Raw genomic sequence first — 21,364 nt, forward strand, 5'->3', positions numbered from 1 at the left:
GTCCCTCATAACCCATTCCGCTGTGTACTTCCCGTTCTGTAGCCTCACTTGTCATATCTTCTGGGACAAGTTCATTATTTCGTCATAATAGTGACTGCGGTTTGTCCCATAATGACATCAACGTTTCATTGAATCGTGAGCAGTAAATATACTTCCCACCTCCTTACATTGCCAGGCTTTTAGGCAAATTAATTTTTCCTTGCCTCAAACTCTTCTTTGAAACCGAAGCAGTGCCGCCGTTTCCCAGCAGCTCAGATACCGTGACTCGCGAACTCAGTTACCAAAAAGCACCTCCTCGGGCAAATGGGAAGAGGAGCTACAATTAAGCATGACATATTTGAGTGCGCTCATGCAGAGCTGAAGTACAAAAAGCGTTAGTGTTACCCGCAATGCATGGCACTTGGCAGAGCTGAATGTAGCAGAGGGAGTGCTCTCCATATGATGCCAAGATGCCTTGAGTGGGGAAATCCGTGCCGCATGAGCCGAGGCGCACCAAATGTTTGCCTCACATCCGGATCCTCTGTTGATTCTGCTTTGTTGGTACCCTCCAGTAGATGTAAGAGAGATGCTCTAGGTAGAGGCCCGAGAAGACTCAGCCACAGTGTACCACCTCACTCCAAGGCACCAAGAACACCGTTCTGAGTCCTCAACTTTTACCATGCAAATCATTAATTTCAAGAGTGCTAGCCCCATTAGTGAAATGGGTGCAAAACAGGGCTACAACAATTAGAATGCATTAGGCTGTCACACAAAAGTCCAGGGCTAGGAACAGTGTCCCTAATGACCTGGAAGGAGGTGGTCACCATACACAACCCTCTGCCCAGCAGGCACCTCACCCCCAGATTCCTTAATTTATTGGGAGGAATTGCAAGTCGCAGTCCTGTTTCACTACTTTATATAATCTGCGAGTCTTCTTTATAGTCATTAATGTCTACATTTATTTAGATTATTTTAACATCACTTTTGTTGTAATTGACTTCAGTGAATATGTGACATCACTTTCTGTGATGTCATGAAATATACTATTAGGTTCTCAAAACTACGATTTTTCAAAACTTGAGTGCTCAACTTTGTGATGGAAAATGTGGTCACCCGTAAAGTGCCCTGCCCGCCTCCCCCATAGGGTGACCAACTGGTATGGGTGCAAATTCAGGACGGTAAGTTTAAAAATTCAGGACAAAGGGTCAAAATTCAGTACAGAAGGTCAAAATTCTAGACAAAACCAGTGGTGTCAGTAGGGGGTGTGGGGTTATCGGTTGTGGTGGACAGATTTTCCATGCTTGCTTCCTCTATTAATATCACCATCGGCCTCCATGATGAATGCAGTCTTGAGCCCCTCGTGTAAAGACCACTCTGTGCAGTGGGAGAGGTGTGGTGCAGTGGCCAGGGCAGCGCTGATCTCATGCTCAACATCAACAGTGGGTGCACCCTTGATGCACAACAGTCCATGCTCTCAGGTAGCACATTGTAATGTGCATCAAACAGGGGGCTCATCTGAGGGTAAATCCTAGTCCTTTCTATTTCTGCTGCACATCACCCTGTCTGTCTCTGTTCACATTACCCTGTGTCTCCTTCCACGCATATCACTATGACTCATACTGCATATTGTAAAGAAAAGCTTTTAGTCTCTGTTCAGCTGTATATTTGTTGACCTGCACATATGAATGATTTTATATCTGCTGCATTTAGTGAAATGTATGCCTGCCGGTGTTTGTTTGGTATTAATGTGTGCAAGTTCGATGTGTGCAAGTAAGCATGAATGTTGAGTGTCTACTTCCTACACAATTTGAAACTCAACCTTATGTGCTATGACAAGGCTTCGTAATGCCTCTATTTTACATCATCAGCTCTGGCTGGAATTATGACAACAGCAGCAGTGGCGTCACTAGGGTTGGTGTCATGCCAGGCTGGAGGGCAGGTGAAGGGAAGCGAGAGAGACGGAAGTGAACCAGGGAGGGTAGTGATAGCAAGATGGGTGGACAGGAATGTGGCAACACTGCAGGGTAGACCGAAAGCAATCAGGGAAATACTCTGAGTCTTGGAAAGGCCCCAGAAGAAGAAAGACCCACTCCGTGGGTGCTGCACAGATGAATACATCTCCTAGAGGAGGTCCATCATGGATTCATGAGGTAAGTCGGGAGGGGGTGACACCATGAGTTACCCGCACTAGGTCACATCAATCCTAGTGACGCCACTGGAGAAAAGTTCTCTCTACTTTACTATAGGGAGATATATTCGCAGTTGGGCTGGAGATCGCCATATGTTAAACTATGGAGAAAAATTTCCCTACACATACGCTTCTGATATACCTTGTGACAGTCACTGTGTTACCATCTCTCTATGGTTGGTTGAACCTCTGTGATTCCCTAGAGCTGAAAGATAATAAAATAGAAAAATAAATGCATTAAATAACCTGAACAATACCAGGTATCCCTGTATAGATAACAATGCTGAGTTCAGTCAATTTCAAATATGTCTGTGATCGGAAGGATTCTCAGTGTACCATGTTCATCCCCTATACCAAACTTACTTCTGATTAGGTTTATGCTTTCATTCCAGATAATACACCAAAACAAATTCCCACAACTAGCAATACCTTAATGCTAAACTGGCTCATAAGTTGTACAAACAAAGTCTGTATTTGTTGAGGACTACTCTTGTTCCTCTTGTGAATTAAAAAGTGAAAAAGAGTTTGTAATCCTTAGAAGGAAGTCTCCAGTACTAGTGTGAAAATCAAAATCTAAATCCAGGATCTTATATGTTATCCAGAAAGTCATTGCTAACTCTAGAGAAAGTTTAAGTAGTTTCATTCTCTTGGATCAAGGTTCTGACTGCACCAACCAAGTCTCATCACTGCCTAACGAGGAATGCTTCAAACATGAGGAATGTATACTCTATGGCTCCAACATGGCTGCCACTATCACCAGTCACATGACACCTCTGGGACATGTAGTTTGCCGTGACTCTGCTTGTGTATTTCGTGCAGAGCAGATGTCATAGCCCCGTAGCCTCACACCAAGTGGCATCCACACACTACACAGCACCAATCTCCACTGCCGTGGAAGACCTGAGCACTTATGAAGTTACTAGGAGTGCGTCTCCATGCCAACCCAGCATAAACAGGTGAATGTGGGTCATAGATCATTACATTTTGCTTTATTGTTGGAGTCCCACCACAATTGATGTGATTACTGGAAGTTTTTGTATCTGCCTAAGATGGAAGAGTAGGCATGGGACATCTCAAATTCCTCACTTAATGCAATAATGCAGTTGTTTTATGTGTTTTATAATCATACCCATCTGCACATATATGTCGTCCCTTGTGCCTGTGTGTTTTCTTTCTGTAGTCTCATCTGGAAGTTAAAAACAATGTGGAGGGCAAGAGTAGAGAGTCTGAAAGACAGACGATTTTACTTTAGTGTTCCAGCATTGCTCACTATGTCAGGACAGAGACCTTTTAATGCCCAATTCGGAGAAAGTTAAGATTCAGGCTTGCAAAAAATCTGTTTCATATTTCCGAATGTCTGTGTATTTTTTGGTTATGGTGCTGGGTTGCTGGACATTTGCTCTTGAGTCATGAGTCAGGCAATTCCAAATTCAGGAACAGCGTTGGGACAACTTGTATATCATACTCAAAAATATGCCCCTTTCAGCAGCAGGGGCAGCACATTTACTCCATTGCATGTGTAATCAGAAAGATGTCTCATCTGATATCAACAAAAAGGATCTGCTTCTTATAGTTATCCCCACTTTTGCTGATGTTTTACTGCTTTCGACTTAGACTGGCTGGGATCCTGCTATCCAGGACCCCAGCCTAGCTGCTTTCTCCTCTGAATTGATTGCATGTTCTTTAGGTACATTCTAGATTGGATTCTGGGGTACCATTATAAGTCCCTAGCATATGGTATAGTATGTACCTAGGGCATAGGTAACCCAGAGGCCTCCCAGAGGCTGCAGCATGTATTGTGCCAACCCCGAGAGACAACTGAAACTGACACCACAGGTCTGCTACTGCAGCCTGTGTAAGTTGGTGCATGCACCCCTTACTTAGATATATGTTCACTGTATCTATCTTATATCACTGCACATATAAACCTATCAGTTACCCCTATGGCAGGCCTTTTCAATCCTGAAGGCAGGGTGCTGGGTTTTATGTGAGAGGGTGCCCATGCATGAGCAGAGCTCCTCTGCAGCCTTCGGAGCCTATTCTCCAGGGTTGTTTGTGATGCAGCCAACCATATACTTTTAAGTGCATTATAACCTCGCGGTAAATGCTAACTTTAAAACGGCTGCTTAGAAACATGTTGTGTTTGGTGTCAAACACCTTGGAATCATACCTCGCTGCCAGTAACTGGCAGGAGAGGTATGATTCCACCCTCCTAACCTACCTCCCAGACAGGCTTTAGTGTGTTGGGGCTGGGTGGGTACCCTCTGAGAGTGCTTTGATGTCTGCACTGGGGACACATTTGGTGTCCCTGTACATAGTCCAACTCAAACCGATTGCAGGAGCCTTTTCCCATGCTCTGGCATGAAACTGGACACAGGACATAGGTGTATCCAGCCCTCTGTCCTTACCCTCCCATTGGTGGGTCCCCAGAGTTTGTCCCACCCCTTCCTTGGGTATAAAGTAGGAACCCCTGACTACAGGACTTTAGATTTACCTGGACTAAACTCTACTACAGAAACCAAGTACTTCGACGAGCTGCACAATGCTGGACGACTGAAGAATCTCCGGCATCTAAACACATCTGATTGTTATGTTATGTTATGTTATGTTAAGGAATATTTATATAGCGCCTATCACCGCCGGTCTCTAAGCGCTTAACAGAAGAACATAACACACTGATGCCCATAGAACCGTCAGCTGCTCCACCGCCTAAACTGTCATGAAAGCCTTTCTAAAAAGATGGGTTTTTCGTTTCTTTCTGAAGAGTAGAAGCTGCGATTCCTCTTTCAAGGTGGACGGGAGCTCGTTCCACAGTTGCGGGAGAAGCACAGACAGGGCTCTGCCTCCTTTAGTTTTTAATTTGAACCTAGGTTGAATCAAATTGGAGGCAGTTCCTGAGCGCAAGGGTCTCCCGGGAATATACCTCTTCAAACATTCCTTAATGTACTCTGGGGCTTTCCCAAAGAGTGCCTTATGGGCCACACAGAGACATTTAAACTGGACTCGAAATTTCACTGGAAGCCAGTGCAGCTTCTGAAGCAAGAGGGTTGCGTGCGAGTTTCTAGGCAGGGAGTGGATCAGCCTGGCTGCATCGTTCTGTATCACCTGCAGCTTCCTCAACAGCTTCTGTGGCAGGCCAAGATATAAGGCATTGGCAAAATCAAGTCTCGAAATGACTGTGGCGGATACGATCGACTGCAGGGTGGGGGCAGATAAAATGGGGACGAGCTTTCGTAGTTGCCTCAACACACCTATGCAAGATCCGACAACAGCAGAGACTTGAGGGGCCATTGAAAGATCCGCGTCAATCCTTAATCCTAGGCTTTTTACTACAGTACCAGGAGACGGGGTGGTTCCCAACTCAGGGGGCCAGTACAGGTCACACCAGGGATCCTCTTTGTTGCTGATCACCAGCACCTCCGTTTTGTCAGTGTTCACTTTCAACAGATTGTTAGTCATCCAGTTGACCATGAAGCTGAGCAGGTTCCTCACTGATTCCTGGGCCTCTTTGGTGTTATCCAGCCGGACTAATAACTGGGTATCATCTGCGTAGTTGAAAATTTCGCAGTTCATACGCATAAGTTCCTCCACCAATGGTTGTAAATAGATATTGAAAAGCAGGGGGGATAGAGCCGACCCCTGGGGCACCCCCCAAGTCACTTCACTGATCCCCGACAGTTGGTCTCCTAGCTGCACTCTCTGGGTTCGACCTGACAAGAAGGATTCTAGCCACTTCAGCACCTGGCCTGTGATCCCCAATTTCGCGATACGGTCCAGCAAGATGGTGTGGCAGACCGTATCAAAAGCCGCCGATAAGTCTAAGAGAATCAGGGCGCATGGCTGTTTATTATCTGCCCTGACTCTCAGCTCATCGGCGACCGAGGCCATGACTAGTTCTGTGCTATGTTGGGGCCGGAACCCAGCCTGCCTGGTATGAAGGAGACGGTGTTCTTCCAGATGGCCGGCTAGAGTGCTCAGGACGTGCTTTTCTAGAATCTTGCTTAGAAAAGGTAACTGCGAAATGGGCCTGTAGTTTTTTAAGGCTTTCGTGTCCGTTCCTGCTTTCTTTAAAAGTGGGGAGACCCTGGCTTCTTTCATCTGACTTGGCAGATAGCCTATTTCCAGTGAATTATTCAATAAACTCAGTACCTGGGGCTGGATGCCAGGCAGAGCCATTTTAAAGATTTTAGGGGGACATGGATCTATATTTGAGCCTGACTTGATCTGTCTGACCAGTTCCGCTAGGCACTTGTCGTCGATGGAAGGGAAGCTATTCAATGTCCTGGATGGCACCTGAGCAATCTGGCTAGGTGGCATGGTTATAGCTGGCCGTGCATTGATGTCAGTGATAATATCCTGTACCTTCCGAAGAAAGAAAGTTTGGAAGGAGTTACAGTCTGGTTGATCGCACGCAGAGATTTTCCCTTCTCGTTGTGTGAGTTCCCTTAGTATCGTAAAGGTCTCTCGCTGTATGTTTGTCGCCTCCCTAATTCTACCCTCGTAGAAAGCAGCCTTTCTTTCCAGGATGTCTGCCTTATATTTTGAGAGCAAGGTTTTAAAAGTTTCAGCCTCTGTTTGACAGTAGTGAAGTCTCCACCTTCTCTCTGCCTTACGCAGGGCTTGCTTCTTCTGTTTCAAGGAGGCGTCAAACCATGGCGCTCCTTTCCCTTTGGTTCTAGTACTCTCCATCTGCTCAGGGACAAGTTTATCCAGAGCGGCGAGCATCCAGGTCTTTAGCATCCTAGCATCATGGTCCAAATCTGTACCACTCATGTTAGGGGGGGTAGAGGAGAGCAGGGTCATAGTTAGAAGGTCGGCTTCCACATTGTTCCAAGGTCGAATTTTCCTCCGGGACTTATTTGGGGCAGCTCTCACAGGGTCACCTGGAACCCAGCATTTTATCATGAAGTGGTCCGACCAAATGCATTGACTGACCTCCGTTATTTCTGTGTTAGGCAAAGAGGACCAAACAAGGTCTAGTGTATGGCCTTTCACGTGAGTCGAACCCACCATTAACTGTTGCAGGTTGAGCACAGAGAGATTGGCTTCGAACTCCGTCTCCGTGGGGTCTCTGGGTACTTTATCCCAGTGGTTACTGAAATCGCCTACCACCAGAAGAGACTTGTATCTGGTGGCCAAGTCCGTCAGAAGTTCAAAAAGAATATCATTGAAATCCGGAGAGCTGTGCGGCGGGCGATAAACTACCAGTATTACTATGCATGAGGATTTAAACAAAACTTCAATCCCTAACAGCTCTGCACCAGCACAGTTTTGTGCTATAATGTCTTTCACTACGAGACATTTTTTTAACAAAAAGGCCACCCCCCCCCCCCTCTACAATCATTTGGGCGATTATGCCAGATCGCGTCGTAGTCTGGGGGTAGGGCAGCCAAGATGTCAGGCGTAGAGGCGGAGCCAAGCCATGTCTCTGAGAGGGCGAGAATATCAATGTCTCCCTCGAGCAGTAGAGAGAAGACTTCTAGGTGATGTTTTTGTAAAGAACGCGTATTAAGTGTCGCTAATCTTAGACCATATGACTGCCGGCCAGTAAATGTGGGAAGAATCCTGGGGCCTGTACCTGTGGTCCGCACCAGGGCATCAGCTTGCAGGATGGCCAAGGTAACTTCATCTAGACAGATAGAGTCTGTCTTTAGTGCCCATAAGGCATCAGGCGAGTATGTACGGATTTGACCAGAGTTTATGGCCCCTGGGCCCGTCCTGGCACGGACGGGCACAGACGGGCTTTCCTCTGGCGCTCCTCCGGCACGATGCTGCGCGCGATTGCTGCGCGCCTGCATACTGATGAGTATTTATGGTATATGGCTAAAGGCACTTGCAAAGACTAGCCCGCTAACCCCCCAGAGCGTGGTGTGAGCGTCTCTAGCCCACACCCAAGATGGCGGACGGGCGTGAGGCGGCGAGGGAATCACCAAAGTGGTGAGATGTGCTTTTATTTCCAATTTATGGTGCAGGCAATGCGAGAGATGGGGGAGCGTGGGGACATTAAACAATATTCGAGCAAACCGATCTCTAAAGAAATTTTTCAAGCATGAGCAAATTTTAACAGGAACACAATTTAGACATTTTTTCGAGCATGAGCAAATTTTAACAGGAGCACAATTAAAAGGAGCTAGCCTCCAACAATATAAAAGCAATAGCGGTTCTCCGATTGCAACAGCGGTATGTCGTTCTAAATCTGGTTTGCATCTCCAAAGCTCCCGAGGACTCAGAAGATTTCTGCAACATAGGAGGTGGGTTCCTGAGGTTTCTGATGTTGATTTGCACTCTCAGCTATTCTGAGGCCCGTATCCCTCGTGAGAACCGTGCAACCCAAACCCCTGTGCACCTTGCTCTTTTGCAGCAGCATATGCTTTTCGGCGACCCCTGAGACTGTGTTTTATCCTACTTGTAGTCCTGACCTCCAGCAGTGTTTCCACTGAAGATTTCCGGCCTACACTTCAAGAGTGTTCCGTGGGCTGGTATTTCGTGATTCCTCTCGAGGTCCCTTTGAGATCTCCGGTCCATTGGCCTGTGGGTTCCTGTGAAGGTAACTTTGACTTTCCATGGGCTTTTCCTGGTTCCTCCAGACATGCCCTGACCCTCCATTGCTTGGAGAGTCCCCAGGACCTTGCTGGTTCTCACCGAAGCTGATTTACTCTAACAGCGTGTGTTGCAGTTGCAAAGGCTTTCTGGTGTTCTATCCGGACACGGACCCCCAGCACTCAACATTCTTCATGGGACAGCTCATCTTCTGAATTTGGTAATACTCAACATCTCCTGGTCCCCGTGTCTGCAGAGTCGAGCATCGTGTCATCTCACCTGAAGCACCGACATCGGTGGGCATTAGTCTATCAAGCTCCTGGTCACCCTGAAGTGACCCAGACTCTGTCCCCTCTGCTTTCAGGTTCTTTTCACCTCTAATCCAGACTTGAATTCCACCGGACACTTTTCACCTTCCCGGCAGCAGCACTTTTCAGCATCACTCTATCGAAAACGATGAAGATTCCCGACATCACTTGACACCTGTTCACCCGGCTTTCTTAGGTTAGGTAACGCGGGTACTTCAGAACTCACAAGGGTGCTGGCCTTAGAGCCTTGTATGTTTGAAACGGTTTGCTCAAAGTCCTCTCCGAAGTGTCCTTAATCTTTAAAATTCCAACCGCGAATTTCACATAGAGTTGTACGGACCTCGCGCCTGTGTTCTCACACTGCTCCAGTCCTCCGTGGGTCAGCTATGTCACTACCTTAGGTGGTTCCTTGGGATCCCAGTGATTCCACGTGGTTAGGCACTGTGGCTAGTCAAGTTGTGGTGTTATACCACTTTCTTAGTATGTGGTTTGGTCTCCCCCTGGAGCCCGCTGTGTATTGTGCTATTTACTGTCATTCTAGTGATTTAATATTGTGTGATTTTTCCTCTATCTCATAAAAAGGTTAGTAGAGAGTGTATAGTAATAAATACATATATTTTATATACTCCTTGTGTGGTTCTCCTTTCATTTGGTAATTCAGGAGATTCTGATATGGTAAAAATAGCTGCTTTACATTCCTTCGAAACTTAGCCTGAAGGCTGCTCTCCTTAGCTACCACTAGGATAGCTTTCAATAAAGGTTGTCTTTAACCTATCATCAATAAGGCTTGTTTGGACTGGTGCAAGGTGCCCACTATAATTAGTGGTCTACATATACCAGGCCAACTTCTCACAATAATCACTTGCATTCACAGTTCCATCAACTTGATAAATTGAGGTGGCATCTTTTCAGCTCCCTTTAAAACAAACCCCTTTGCACCACGTGCTTTCTTTCTGGCCTCAGATGTGTCAAAATACTATTTTGAAGAGGGCCATTGTAAAAAAGTTGTATCTTTCATTCAGGATAAGCATTGAGGGTTGTATCCAGGCAATTTAGAAGGGTTACTATTTCTCTTTTCTTTGTGGCTTGTTCATCCAAGTGGAGAGAACTGGCTGGTGGTCTTCAGGGCTCCAAGTGCTTTCCTGGGTCTAAATCAGGTATGATTAGTTGTGTTACAACACAAATTTCACCATTTCGCCAATTTCATAGCGGTAGAAGAGATCAGGCAGATTAGTTGAAACTGAACAGAGGTGTACAAATTATGCTGCGTAATTCTTTTAAAACCAAAACTTTGACTAAACACATCGCTTACCAGTCCTCCGTTTTGCAACGTGTGTTTGTTTGTGATGTTATACTAGTTGGGCAGCAAATTCGGACTCTAATGAAAATTGTCATTTAAAATACATTAGGAAAATATATAATGAAGGAAATAAACAAGAGATGCACTGGTTTGGTACATGTGGGTTGGGAAATTTTAATACTGACTGGATAGAAACTTAGGGCCTGATTACAACGTTGGTGGTGCTGTACCGGCTTTGAGCTGGGGCAGTACCACCAAAGCCGTGCAAAGACCACCCGCTTGATTACGAGTTGAACTCGTGCAGGCAGATGGACCTTTTGCCATTCCCACAGCGGTGCCCTGAAATAGGGCACCACAATGGAAACAGCAAAAATGTTCCAGCATGTCATGGACTGTGAAGTCCCTGCCGAGCTGCAAGCAGCCCTGTGCCCCCCTCCTCAATGCATCCCTTTTGGGGGTGAGAATAGGGGCCCTGACTTTTCATGGCTGGCTCACAACTATGATAAGGCTCGTGGTGGAGGAACTCGAAATATGCTAGACGGTACTCCGCCAGCCCCGCTCTGTAAATTGTATTGCCCCCCTGCTGGGTCACCAACAGGGAAGGCAAGTTGTTCCTGATGCAGCTGGTGGTTTAGCACTGGAACGAAGCAGACAGTCATAATTCGGCAGTAGGACCACCCTTACTGTGAGTCTGGAGGTCCATGGACTGCCAGGTTCGAAGTCAGCCCCTTAGTAATGAGCATAGGGCCTGATGTATGAACTTTTCAATTAGTGAGTCACCAATTGCGTTGTTTTGAGACTCACACATTTGAATTTTCAACAGTGTCTCAGACACTGTGTGTGATTTCTAATGTGGTCACAAGTTGCCTGCCTCATTAGTATCAAGAGACAGATGCAATTTGCAACCCCATTAGGAATAGCTAGCACTCCCAGGGATGGTGGCCTGCAGAGGACAGGAGACCAACATGTCTGTGACTGCTTTTTAAATAAAGCTGTTTTTTTTAATGCAGCCCGCTTTCCTCAAAGGAAAATGGGATGCATTTAAAAAAGAGAAATGAAACATTACTGTATAATGTTTTAAGAGCAGGCAGTGCCTTATGGCTGACTACATGGACTTAGAATTTTGATTACTCCCCTCATCGCTGGGTGTTAAATGTGGAAAGTGTCCCTGCATCAATCTGATGCTGTCTCACCCTTGGATGAGGGGGGATCTTTTTTCAACACCCTCACCTGATTAAGTCGCATCTGACTGTCTATATGGAAATCTAAATGTTGCAACCCTTTGGTGAAGGTCTCTATTTGCTCACCATGCATTGCCACGAGGTCCTGATAGCTGCAACCGTGAGGTGTTGGTGCTGCTGTGTCCATTGCCAGATATGTGGTTAGCCGCCTACTGGCAACTTGAACTTCCTGTGAGGCGGGGATGCTTCAGAAGGCCAGCATGCGATTATTGACCTGCTTTGGCTTCTGTAGTGAGGATGAAGAAACCAACACATACCTTCTGGCACAAGACTGCAACTGCAGGACCAGTGGACTTCTCCCCTGTATGCGAATTGCTATTTTGAATTGGGACAGACACATCTTTATTATGTACTGTGACATTATGGATACATCATCTTTGATTAAGAAGAACTGTCTGATGCAATTCAACATTCTAACAGTAGCTTGTGCCTCCTCCTGTAGAAGGTGTACTTGAACTGCACCCTCCTGCACCCCCCTGATGAAGAGCCTCCACTGGCTTCCGGTGGCCAAACGCTGTGCATTCAAATTGGGCTGCACCATTTTTATAGCCCTCGCTGGCCAGGGACCAGCTTTCATCTCATCTAGGATCCATCGCTATGTCCTCGTACGCGAACTCCGCTCCTCCCACCTCAACCTGCTCATGATCCCCACCTTCAAACGTAAAAAACATGGTGGCCTCAGATTCTCCTTCCTGGCCCCTCACTTCTGGAACTCCCTCCCGACTGGACTGAGATCAGTAACCTCTTACACCCAATTTAGAACACTTCTTAAAACCCTTCTCTTCTCGCAAGCATACGAGTAAAGCTCCTGTCTTCACTCCGCTGCCGCCCTCCCACTCTCAGCGCCATGAAACCCCTTGGTGTAAGCGCACTCTACAAATAATTTTAACATAACATAACATCCTGTTCTACGAACCACTGCCTACTCTTCAAACATGAAACTTCAAAGTTATTCTTTTTAAACGCATTCTGTTTTCCTTTAGAGAAAAAGTCTGCATTTAAGTTTGCTTTATTAAAAAGCAGTCACAGACATGGTGGTCTGCTAACCTCAGCAGGCTACTGTCTATGTGATGGGTGCAGTTCCTAATGGTTTGCAAATTGCAACAGACCTCATTATTATTCAAGAGTTAGGAATCGCTCTTTAAAAGATGTAATTTTTCCTGTATCAGAAATTGCAATTTCCTTATTGCAATTTGGTAAGAATTGCAATTAGAAAATCACTATTCTATAGTTTTGTACACCTTGCCCTAAATCGTGAAAAACAATCCACTGGAACAGTTTCCATATGTTATGCTTATGGTGCCCCTCTCCCCTTGTGAACTATCAGCCTGATTCATGAAGCGAAATTGCGCCCGCAATGGCTGCGAAAATGCAATTGCGGGTGCAAAACACGGAATCGGCATTCAAGTACAAAATAGCAATTTCGCAAACACAGAATAGCGATTAAAATAGCGATTACGCTATAATAGTCGCAGAGTCCCGGTAGTCGCGCATTAGCGATACGGAAATAGCGACCAACCACGGAATCTGCGAAATGAATAGCGAAACGCAATTTATTCTCAATCGGCATTCATGAAAAATAAACAATAGCGGAAAACCCCAAAATCGCATTTTTGCGCGGCGCAAATTAAGGACAACTCAAAGCAGGTGGTAACCATAAAAGCCATGATTAAGTAAAATTTGAAAAACAGTTGGCCAATCACCAACAGGTCCAGGCCTGACCAATCACACATAAGGACATTCAGCAGCAGCATTAGGCGTCCCACAATGCCAGGAATGTACATGGTGGTGAGGCGGCGAAGGCTACAGCGAGCAGCACGGAGGAGACGCATGAGGCAGGAAAGGATTTACCGGCAGCGGGTCACCTTGCTGGGCCAAACCAGAGAACAGATTTATGCCAAATACAGGCTGAATGGGGAAATGATCACCTGGCTGATAAAAGAACTTGACCCCCTCATGCAGCACCCAACAAGGCGAAACAATTCTGTGCCTACACATGTGCAGGTATTGTGCAGCCTGCACCTCCTGGCCTCCGGCAGTTTCCAGGGCATAGTAGCGGCTGCTGGGGGGATATCCCAGCCCACCATGTCACGCTGCCTCCACACTTTTGTTGACGCCATGCTCACCCAGCTCCACCGCCACATCACATTTCCCACGAGCCAACAGGAATTGGACCTGACAAAACTACAATTTTACAATGTAGCCAATTTTCCCCATGTCCTCGGCTGCATCGACTGTACCCACGCCGCCATCTGCCCACCAGCTGCCACGGAGTATATGTACCGCAACCGGAAGTCCTACCACTCCCTCAACATACAGATGGTCTGCAATGCCAAGACCATCATCACTGACATTGTCGCACAGTACCCAGGGAGTACCCATGATTCCTTTATCTTCAGGCACAGTGGACTCCACACACGACTGCTCAGAGGAGAGTTTGGGGAAGGACACCTACTTGGTAAGTACACTTTGTCGACAATGTCACATTGCAATGAAGTCACTGCGCTGCACAGGCAATCAACATCTGCTCCTCTCATTCAGGTGACAGTGGCTACGCCCTACGGGAATACCTCCTGACCCCTTACCTCAACCCTGCCACACCTCAGCAACGGCGCTACAATGTTGCGCACATCCGGACAAGGAACTGTATAGAAAGGACATTTGGCCTGCTCAAGAGCAGGTTCCGTATACTGCACAAGACAGGTGGGGCCATGTATTACAGTCCTGCTGCGTGCTGCCGCATTGTGGCTGTCTGTGCAATGCTCCATAACATTGCAACCAAGCGCCGGATACCTGTTGACATCTCAGGCAGTGAATCTGAAGGGGACGACCGGCCACCAGCACATGTGCACCATGCACGCGGGGAGAACCCAGCTGAAGGCCACAGACGTCGCAACCACATCACAGTGAACAATTTCTAGCCCACCCTCTTCCCCCACCCCACATATCACAATTGCATGCAAAATGTAATGATTACACAAGGCTAATGTGTGCAGCAAAATATATATATTTGTTTCATTCACAACAAAAAGGTAATCAGTCCAACTATTTACAAATACCAGTATTGCGTCATACTGCAGTGTGCATGTACTTGGCAGGCTTAGCGTCAGCCTGTGCCAGTGTTATGCAGACAGTGTCAATGGCGCCTCCTGCGCGTAATGCCCAAGCGCCTCTGAGGCTCTTCCTCTTCCTGGGCACCTGTACCAGGCGTTGCCCTGGTGCTGCGCCTAGGTGGCGGGACCAGTGTGGCCGATTGGCTGCTCACGCTGGAGGCACCCTCACTGGCATCGTCGCCCCCTACAGTGGCCGGTAGCGCAGGTGTGTGTAGTGCCGTTACCGCGGTGGTTAGGTGCTCCAGGACCCTGGTGATGTACTCACAGCACTGCACTAGTTGGTGCTGCTGGGTGAGAGAGCGCCGCGACAACTGGGTGGTGGCATTTGCTGCCACATAATTCGACCTGCTATAGGCCGACAGCCGGCTCATCAGCTGGTGGTGGCGCCGGCTCGCTACACTGCGGTGCTTGAGCAGCGCAGCAGTGTTCTTCTCCATGGCTGCAGTCATGCGGCCCATGGCCGCCGTCATGCGGTCCATGCGCTCTCCAACTCCCGCCACATTGCGCCCAATTTTGTGCAGCTGGAGCTGGATGGCACCTTACTGCTGTGACTGGCGCTGGTGGATACGGAGCATGCGTCTCTCAACGCTCATGCAGGCATAGCGATGTCCATTGCCCCTCCTGCTGATTGCCCGCGGTGTTGCCGCTGTCGCAGGCCCAGATCTATTGGCACCAGCTGCAGGTGGTGTTGCAGCAGGCGTTGCTGGTGCGGCAGGGACTGGGGGCACATTAGTGGGGTGCCTGGCTCTGGCTGCGGGTGGGGCGGCAGATCCAGATGCAGCCACGGTGGGGGGCCTGGCCTTGGCTGCGGGTGGGGCGGCAGATCCAGATGCAGCTACGGTGGGGGGCCTGGCCTTGGCTGCGGGTGGGGCGGCAGATCCAGATGCAGCAACGGTGGGGGGTCTGGCCTTGGCTGCGGGTGGGATGCTAGATGCAGGGGCCACAACGGTGGGGGGCCTGGCTGCTGGTGTTGTTGCAGCGGCAGGGGCTGGTGCCTGGGTTTCTGGTTGTGATTCCTCCTCCTGGGCCTCCTCATCTATCAGCAGCCTCTCGCTGTCACTGCTGTCTGCGCCACCTGTGAGGGTAAGTGGATACTCATTAGTTGCATGTGACTGTCAGACGTGCTGATGTTACATGCATGCTGGGTGACATTCCCTGGATGGCTGTGGATTTGCGTACTTTGGGACCTGTCTGGCTGCTTTGGGGTACTACTACATTGTGGACATACTACATCTCCCACAATGCTTCAGGGCATTCCCTGATGCGCAACAAAGGCATGACTAAGGGCCAATAAGTGAGCCTATTTGGTCAGGAACGGTCATAGGGGACAGGGTCGCAGTCGCATGCCACTTACCTTGGGTGTCTTGGGTGGGGCGGGAGGAGTCCAGAGGGGTCACGCCAACACACGCCTCCCTCTCAAGGGTGTCCTCGACCTGGTCCTCCAAGGGTGTGCTGGGTGGGACTGTCGGTCCGCCACCTCCAGTGCCCGATGCCTCTCCAAGGCGCTCCGCCACCCTCTCCTTGGCACGACCTCGGAGGTCATACCAGCGCTTCTTTAGCTCCTCCAATGACCTATCGGCCACACCCACCGAGTTCACGCTGGCGGCTATACCCAGCCAGATCCTCCGCTTGTCTTGCTCTGGGACCTTTCTGGAGTTGGTCCCGAAGAGCCGGTCATGGTTGGCCACCACCCCTTCAATGAGGTTCTCGAGCTCCTGATCTGAGAACTTGAGCTTTCGCTTTCGTCCTGCGCTGTTGCTGGGGCCAGGGACAGGTTCCTCAGCCATGGCAGCAGATATGTCGCTATTTCAGTCGGTAGAGAAGTCGCTATCGCTGGTTTGGCGTCTGCTTTCCGACTTGCTCCCTCGGAGGTTTGCCTCGCTGTGGTGTTTGGGGGTGGGAACTGCCTGCTTCCTGGTTGTGATGTCATCACTGTGCTCGGAAAGCGACTTCCCGTTTTCCCGATCGCGCGAGAATGCGAGTCGCATTCCCGATCGCACGGGATTGCGAGTCGCATTCCCGATCGCACGGGATTGCGAGTCGCTATCCCGACGCAGGTAGCCGGGAATAGCGATTTTTCTGCGTTTTTAGTTGGTCGCTAACGGATTTAGCGCCCGCGTGCGAGTCGCTATTTTTTCCCCGAAAAGTACATGAATGCCGTTTTGCGTTTCCTCAATAGCGAGTCGCTATTACTCGCTATTAGGGACACGCAAAACGGCCCGTACATGAATCAGGCTGTAAATGCTTCGTTGGAATGGTATTGCCAAGTGGAACATTCTTCTAAATTGTACACTTTAGATCTCAGGATTGGTTCTTGCCATGGACTGGGTACTGGAAAAGAGGGAATATGTCCTAATGTAAATCTCCTTAAAAGACACATAATAATTACATGACACTATCACCCAGCGATTACATCTAAATGTAACCAGTTCATCTGAATAAATGTCACAGACTCCATAATGCAGCCAGCTTTCTGGGGATGTATCTGCATGCATGTTTGATAACTGTTTTAAAGCAGGCCCGCCCACTGTCGGTCTAGGATGACCAGATCCATGGCAGATTTTCAGCATATCTCCAAACAATGAAAATGCATTAATTTACATACCAATGTCCTAATTGGGAGTACCTCTGATTAATAACTACAAATTCTGCATCCCCCAAAATGTAAGATGCTGGGGGTACAACAAACTCCATAGAGGTCCACGGAGGCAAAGTTAGTGGGGACCACAAGTGGAACCTTAAGGTTTAACTGAAAATTGGGGAAGCTGCAAGGGAATCAAGGACCACCATGTCTGATTCCGATAGCAATTCCTCTTTTTCACCCAGAGTTTCTTGGGCAATTCGAAGGGGCTGGTAACTTGCATTGATGACCATAACAGAAACTTGAGGGTTGACTGGTTACTCTGAAAATCTATCATGGAACTTGCCTTCCTATAGGATGTACCTCCATGGTCTAAGCTGAACCAAAGGTTTTGGCACCAATTGCTCTAGCATATATTGGAGCCCATGTGTAGTGATGACAATTTTTACAAATGATTTCAAAACAACTGTAAGTATATATTTTGTTAAGAGCAAAATAAAATTAATGGTTTTATGTCCTCAGGAGGAGTAGATTTGCCTAGACCTTCTGCAGCCATTAAGTACCCTGAGGGTTTACGGACAAACACCATCTATGCGCAAGGGAGCTCATCACGGTACAAAAAGGCCAGCTATAGCAAGAAGCCCACTGCTGTGGACAGCAGCATTTCACTCCAGGAGGCCATTCAGATATTTCCATCCTTGCAAAAATTGTCATCTTCAACTGGTAGAAATATCCCTAATGAAAAGATCCAGCTGTCCAAAGCTATGTCAGGCTTTCCTGGACTGGAAAGAAGATTGAAGGATCTGCTGGTGAAGGCATGGGAGGAAGAGGAACGGTCGCAGCGGGCAGTGAGCCTGCCACATATCAGACCCGAGGAGATTTTAAGATGCAGGTAATCATATCTTTATAGCAAGAGAAAACTAATTAGAATACCAGAGATACACAATTAAGCCAATATATACTCTTATGTGAGATTAGGAATAGGCGGTAATGGGAGATGGGGTCAATTAACAGTTTCAATGCAATGGCCGTAGAGGGCAATACGTCTATTGGAACATTCCAGATAACAAGGTAAAGACTGTTCTGATAAAAAAACATTCACTCCAAATCTTAAGAGGTTTGAAACATCCCCATGGCTATCAGGGACCTTTCCTTCCACCCCCAGTGGTCACTGTAAGTGAATAAGAATGACAGCAGGCGCATGCAGTGAATGGTTCTTCAAAAAATACGTTCAATTAACAAAAAAAGCCAGAGAGAGGAGGAAACTCCTTTTTGAGAAATTAACTTGCAAATATGATAGAGGATAGCATTCAAATACATTTAAACATTTTATGATAAAGCACCCGTAATTGCCTTAGTGGTGGAACATAAACATTCCTCTGCATAGTAATGGACATGCACCCTCGCCTTGAATGCCCAATTGTACCAATGTCTGGGTCCCTAATGCTGATTTTTGTGGTCATAGGCAAATAGGGAGCATGCGTGTGAGCCATGTCATAGGCCTGTTTCACAAATTGTGGTGTTGTTGAATGTCGAGGGTCACCCAAAGCGCTACTCTTAGAGTGATGAAAGGCCACTGCCTTCAACAGGAATTAATCAGCACGAGCACAGTGTTGGCAGCATACCATGTAGTGATCAGCAGGAGTTAACAGGTCCTTTTCAACCTGTGTCACTGGAGGGAGGCATAAAAGCTCACTCAATTTTTAAAGTTCTACTGCTGTGTGCTTTACTCACCCTTGGCATACATCAGTTTGGTGTGAAGTGCTGCACAGTGTAGAAGTGGTGTATCTGCACTGGGTGTGTGTATGCCTGGGAAGGGCGCAACACAGGGATGATGCAGCACTAGCTAGTGAGTGCATGGTGAATGCATGTTATGGATTTATATGTGCCTATGAGTGGTACAATACCTGAAGGATGTGGTGCTATGGAGTCCATGCAGGATAAATGCATGTTCTAGGTGTATGTGTACCTGTGAGTGGTACAATTCATGACGGGTGCACTGTGTGCATGTTAAATGCATGTTAGATGCATGTGTGTCTATGAGTGATACAGAACCTGAAGGATACAGTGTTGGGAAGAGCATGCATGTAAAATGTTGCTGGATATATGTGTGCCTATGAGTGTTACAGAGCGTGGAGGATATTGTACTGTGCAAATAACGTATGCTGTATACATGCACTGAGTGTATGTGTGCCTATGGATGGTACAATACCTGGATGGACCTAGGTCCATTATGGAAGACTCAGGCGTGCATAGTGAAAGATGGAGAGGAGAGAAAGAGATCCCCCCCAAGACAGACTTGTGTATTGAATGAATGAATGAATGAATACACATTTATATAGCGCATGGCTACCCAAGGGCATCCCAGCGCTTAATGTGACACCTTAAAAACACAGAACCAATCACGGAAAGAGAAAAATTTCAAGCTGTTTTCTGTATTTAAGATGATTAGATTCCAGACGTAGATAATCTAGGAGCTGGTTCCAAAACTTGGCTGTATTGTATGAGAACCGCCGACCTCTAGTTCTTGAGAGCTTGATCATAGCAACTACGAGTAGTCGTTTATTGGCAGATCTCAACGTCCTATGGGGTGGTATAATTGCACCATTGAATGAGACAATGGGGGACCTTTCCCAGAAATAGATTTATGGACAATACACATTGCCTTAAACCTAATTCATTCCTATATGGGGAGCCAGTGCAACATAGTAAGGGCTGGTTTGGCTTAACTGCGTTTGGGAATGTTTATTAAAAGGTGGGCTGCACAGTTCTGGACAATCTGCAGTCTCTTAGTAGTTCCCTGCGGTGCTCCCAAATAGACTGCATTCGCATAATCCAGCTAAGACAGTATGAGTACTTGGACTAATATTCGTAAAAGGAAGGAGAGGGAGGATCTTCCTTATCATCCTAAGAAGTCCACAGCAATTGCCTGCGACTTTACGATCTTGTACTTGTGCTTGTATTGCTGCATTCCTGTAAGCTGGATGGGACACGCACTAGGAAGGGGAGAGCCAGGAGTCCACAGTACACTTCAAAGGTTGCTCTTTAATTCAGTGACGTCACAAGAAAGGGGCCTGGGCACAGCTCAGGAAGGAGAAGGGCTGATAAGAGAATTGTAAAGAGTTAGGCTGGGGGCCATGGGCTAAACTTTTGATGCACATATCACTGTGGCTGACATCCATGTGTGAACTCTAGCCAGTTACAGGGCCTGTGTTCTAGGTCTATCTGCTTTGGAGACACTCTTGCTGTGATGGACTGCTTTTCAAGAAGGAGGAGAAGACGGAGAACCATAACAGAAAACTTCAAAGACTCTGAACCTAAATCACATTTGGTGTCTCAAAAGGGACTATAAGAAGTGGAGTCTTGGTCCCAAAAGTTGTCATCTACCAAGCAGGTCGACATGCTGTGTGAGGCCTGCTAGTCTCCCTGCTGGGTGAGGGGACATCATTTTAGGATTGGGGAATCCAAAACTGCTTTCCATGGACCCTGAAGCCCAAGTGACTGCCTACTTGCCAAGACCAGTGTGTCCTGTGAGGAAGAGGAGAGCACTGGAGGGAGAGAGGTCCAGCGGGAAGCGCTGCTAATGGACTCCCTGTGCGAGGAGTGAGGAAACGGCTGCTGCACCAAATGGGTCATTGCCTGTGTGCAGGACAGTCAGTGACCCTGTATGCCAGGAGAGGGCCACCTTGAAGTGAGCTGTATGTCGTGCTGCACTGATCAGACTAGAGCCCTTGCATAGTGCTGAGTTAGCACCCCCAGATGCTAGGAAGGGCCACAGTGAAAAAGACTGCCATGCAGCAAGGGTCTTAGACTTGTGCAAGCGAACGTTTTTGACCCTGTATGCCAATAGGGGCTGCCATAAAGGATTTCACTGGGCAGGAGCCTGTATGCAATGAGATACAGTGACCCTGTGTGCACGAGGGGGTCACCAAGAGCATCAAGTACAGTGACCTGATCTTCCATCCCCAGCTGAAGAAGTGAAAACACCTGCACACCATCACCCAGGTGAGGAACCAAACACAGGATCATCGCAACCAGCCCTCCATACAGAGCAGAACCACACACTTACTACTTAGGAGGATCCACAGAGAGCCTCCATTTGCTTCAGGAGCGT

The 21,364-nt window shown here is 47.6% G+C and overlaps 1 protein-coding gene across 2 annotated transcripts in view; it reads left to right on the forward strand.

Moving 5' to 3' along the window:
- Window positions 1-21,364, forward strand: part of C12H16orf78 (chromosome 12 C16orf78 homolog) — a 219,738-nt gene that overhangs the window by 185,918 nt on the left and 12,456 nt on the right. For both annotated transcript variants that reach the window (XM_078669856.1, XM_078669857.1), the window contains one exon: window positions 17,773-18,142. In XM_078669856.1, the coding sequence (XP_078525982.1) occupies window positions 17,773-18,142 (370 nt within the window). The remainder of the gene's footprint in view (window positions 1-17,772; window positions 18,143-21,364) is intronic.

This window comes from Lissotriton helveticus, chromosome 12 (assembly GCF_964261635.1).
Source record: "Lissotriton helveticus chromosome 12, aLisHel1.1, whole genome shotgun sequence".
Classification (NCBI taxonomy): domain Eukaryota; kingdom Metazoa; phylum Chordata; class Amphibia; order Caudata; family Salamandridae; genus Lissotriton; species Lissotriton helveticus.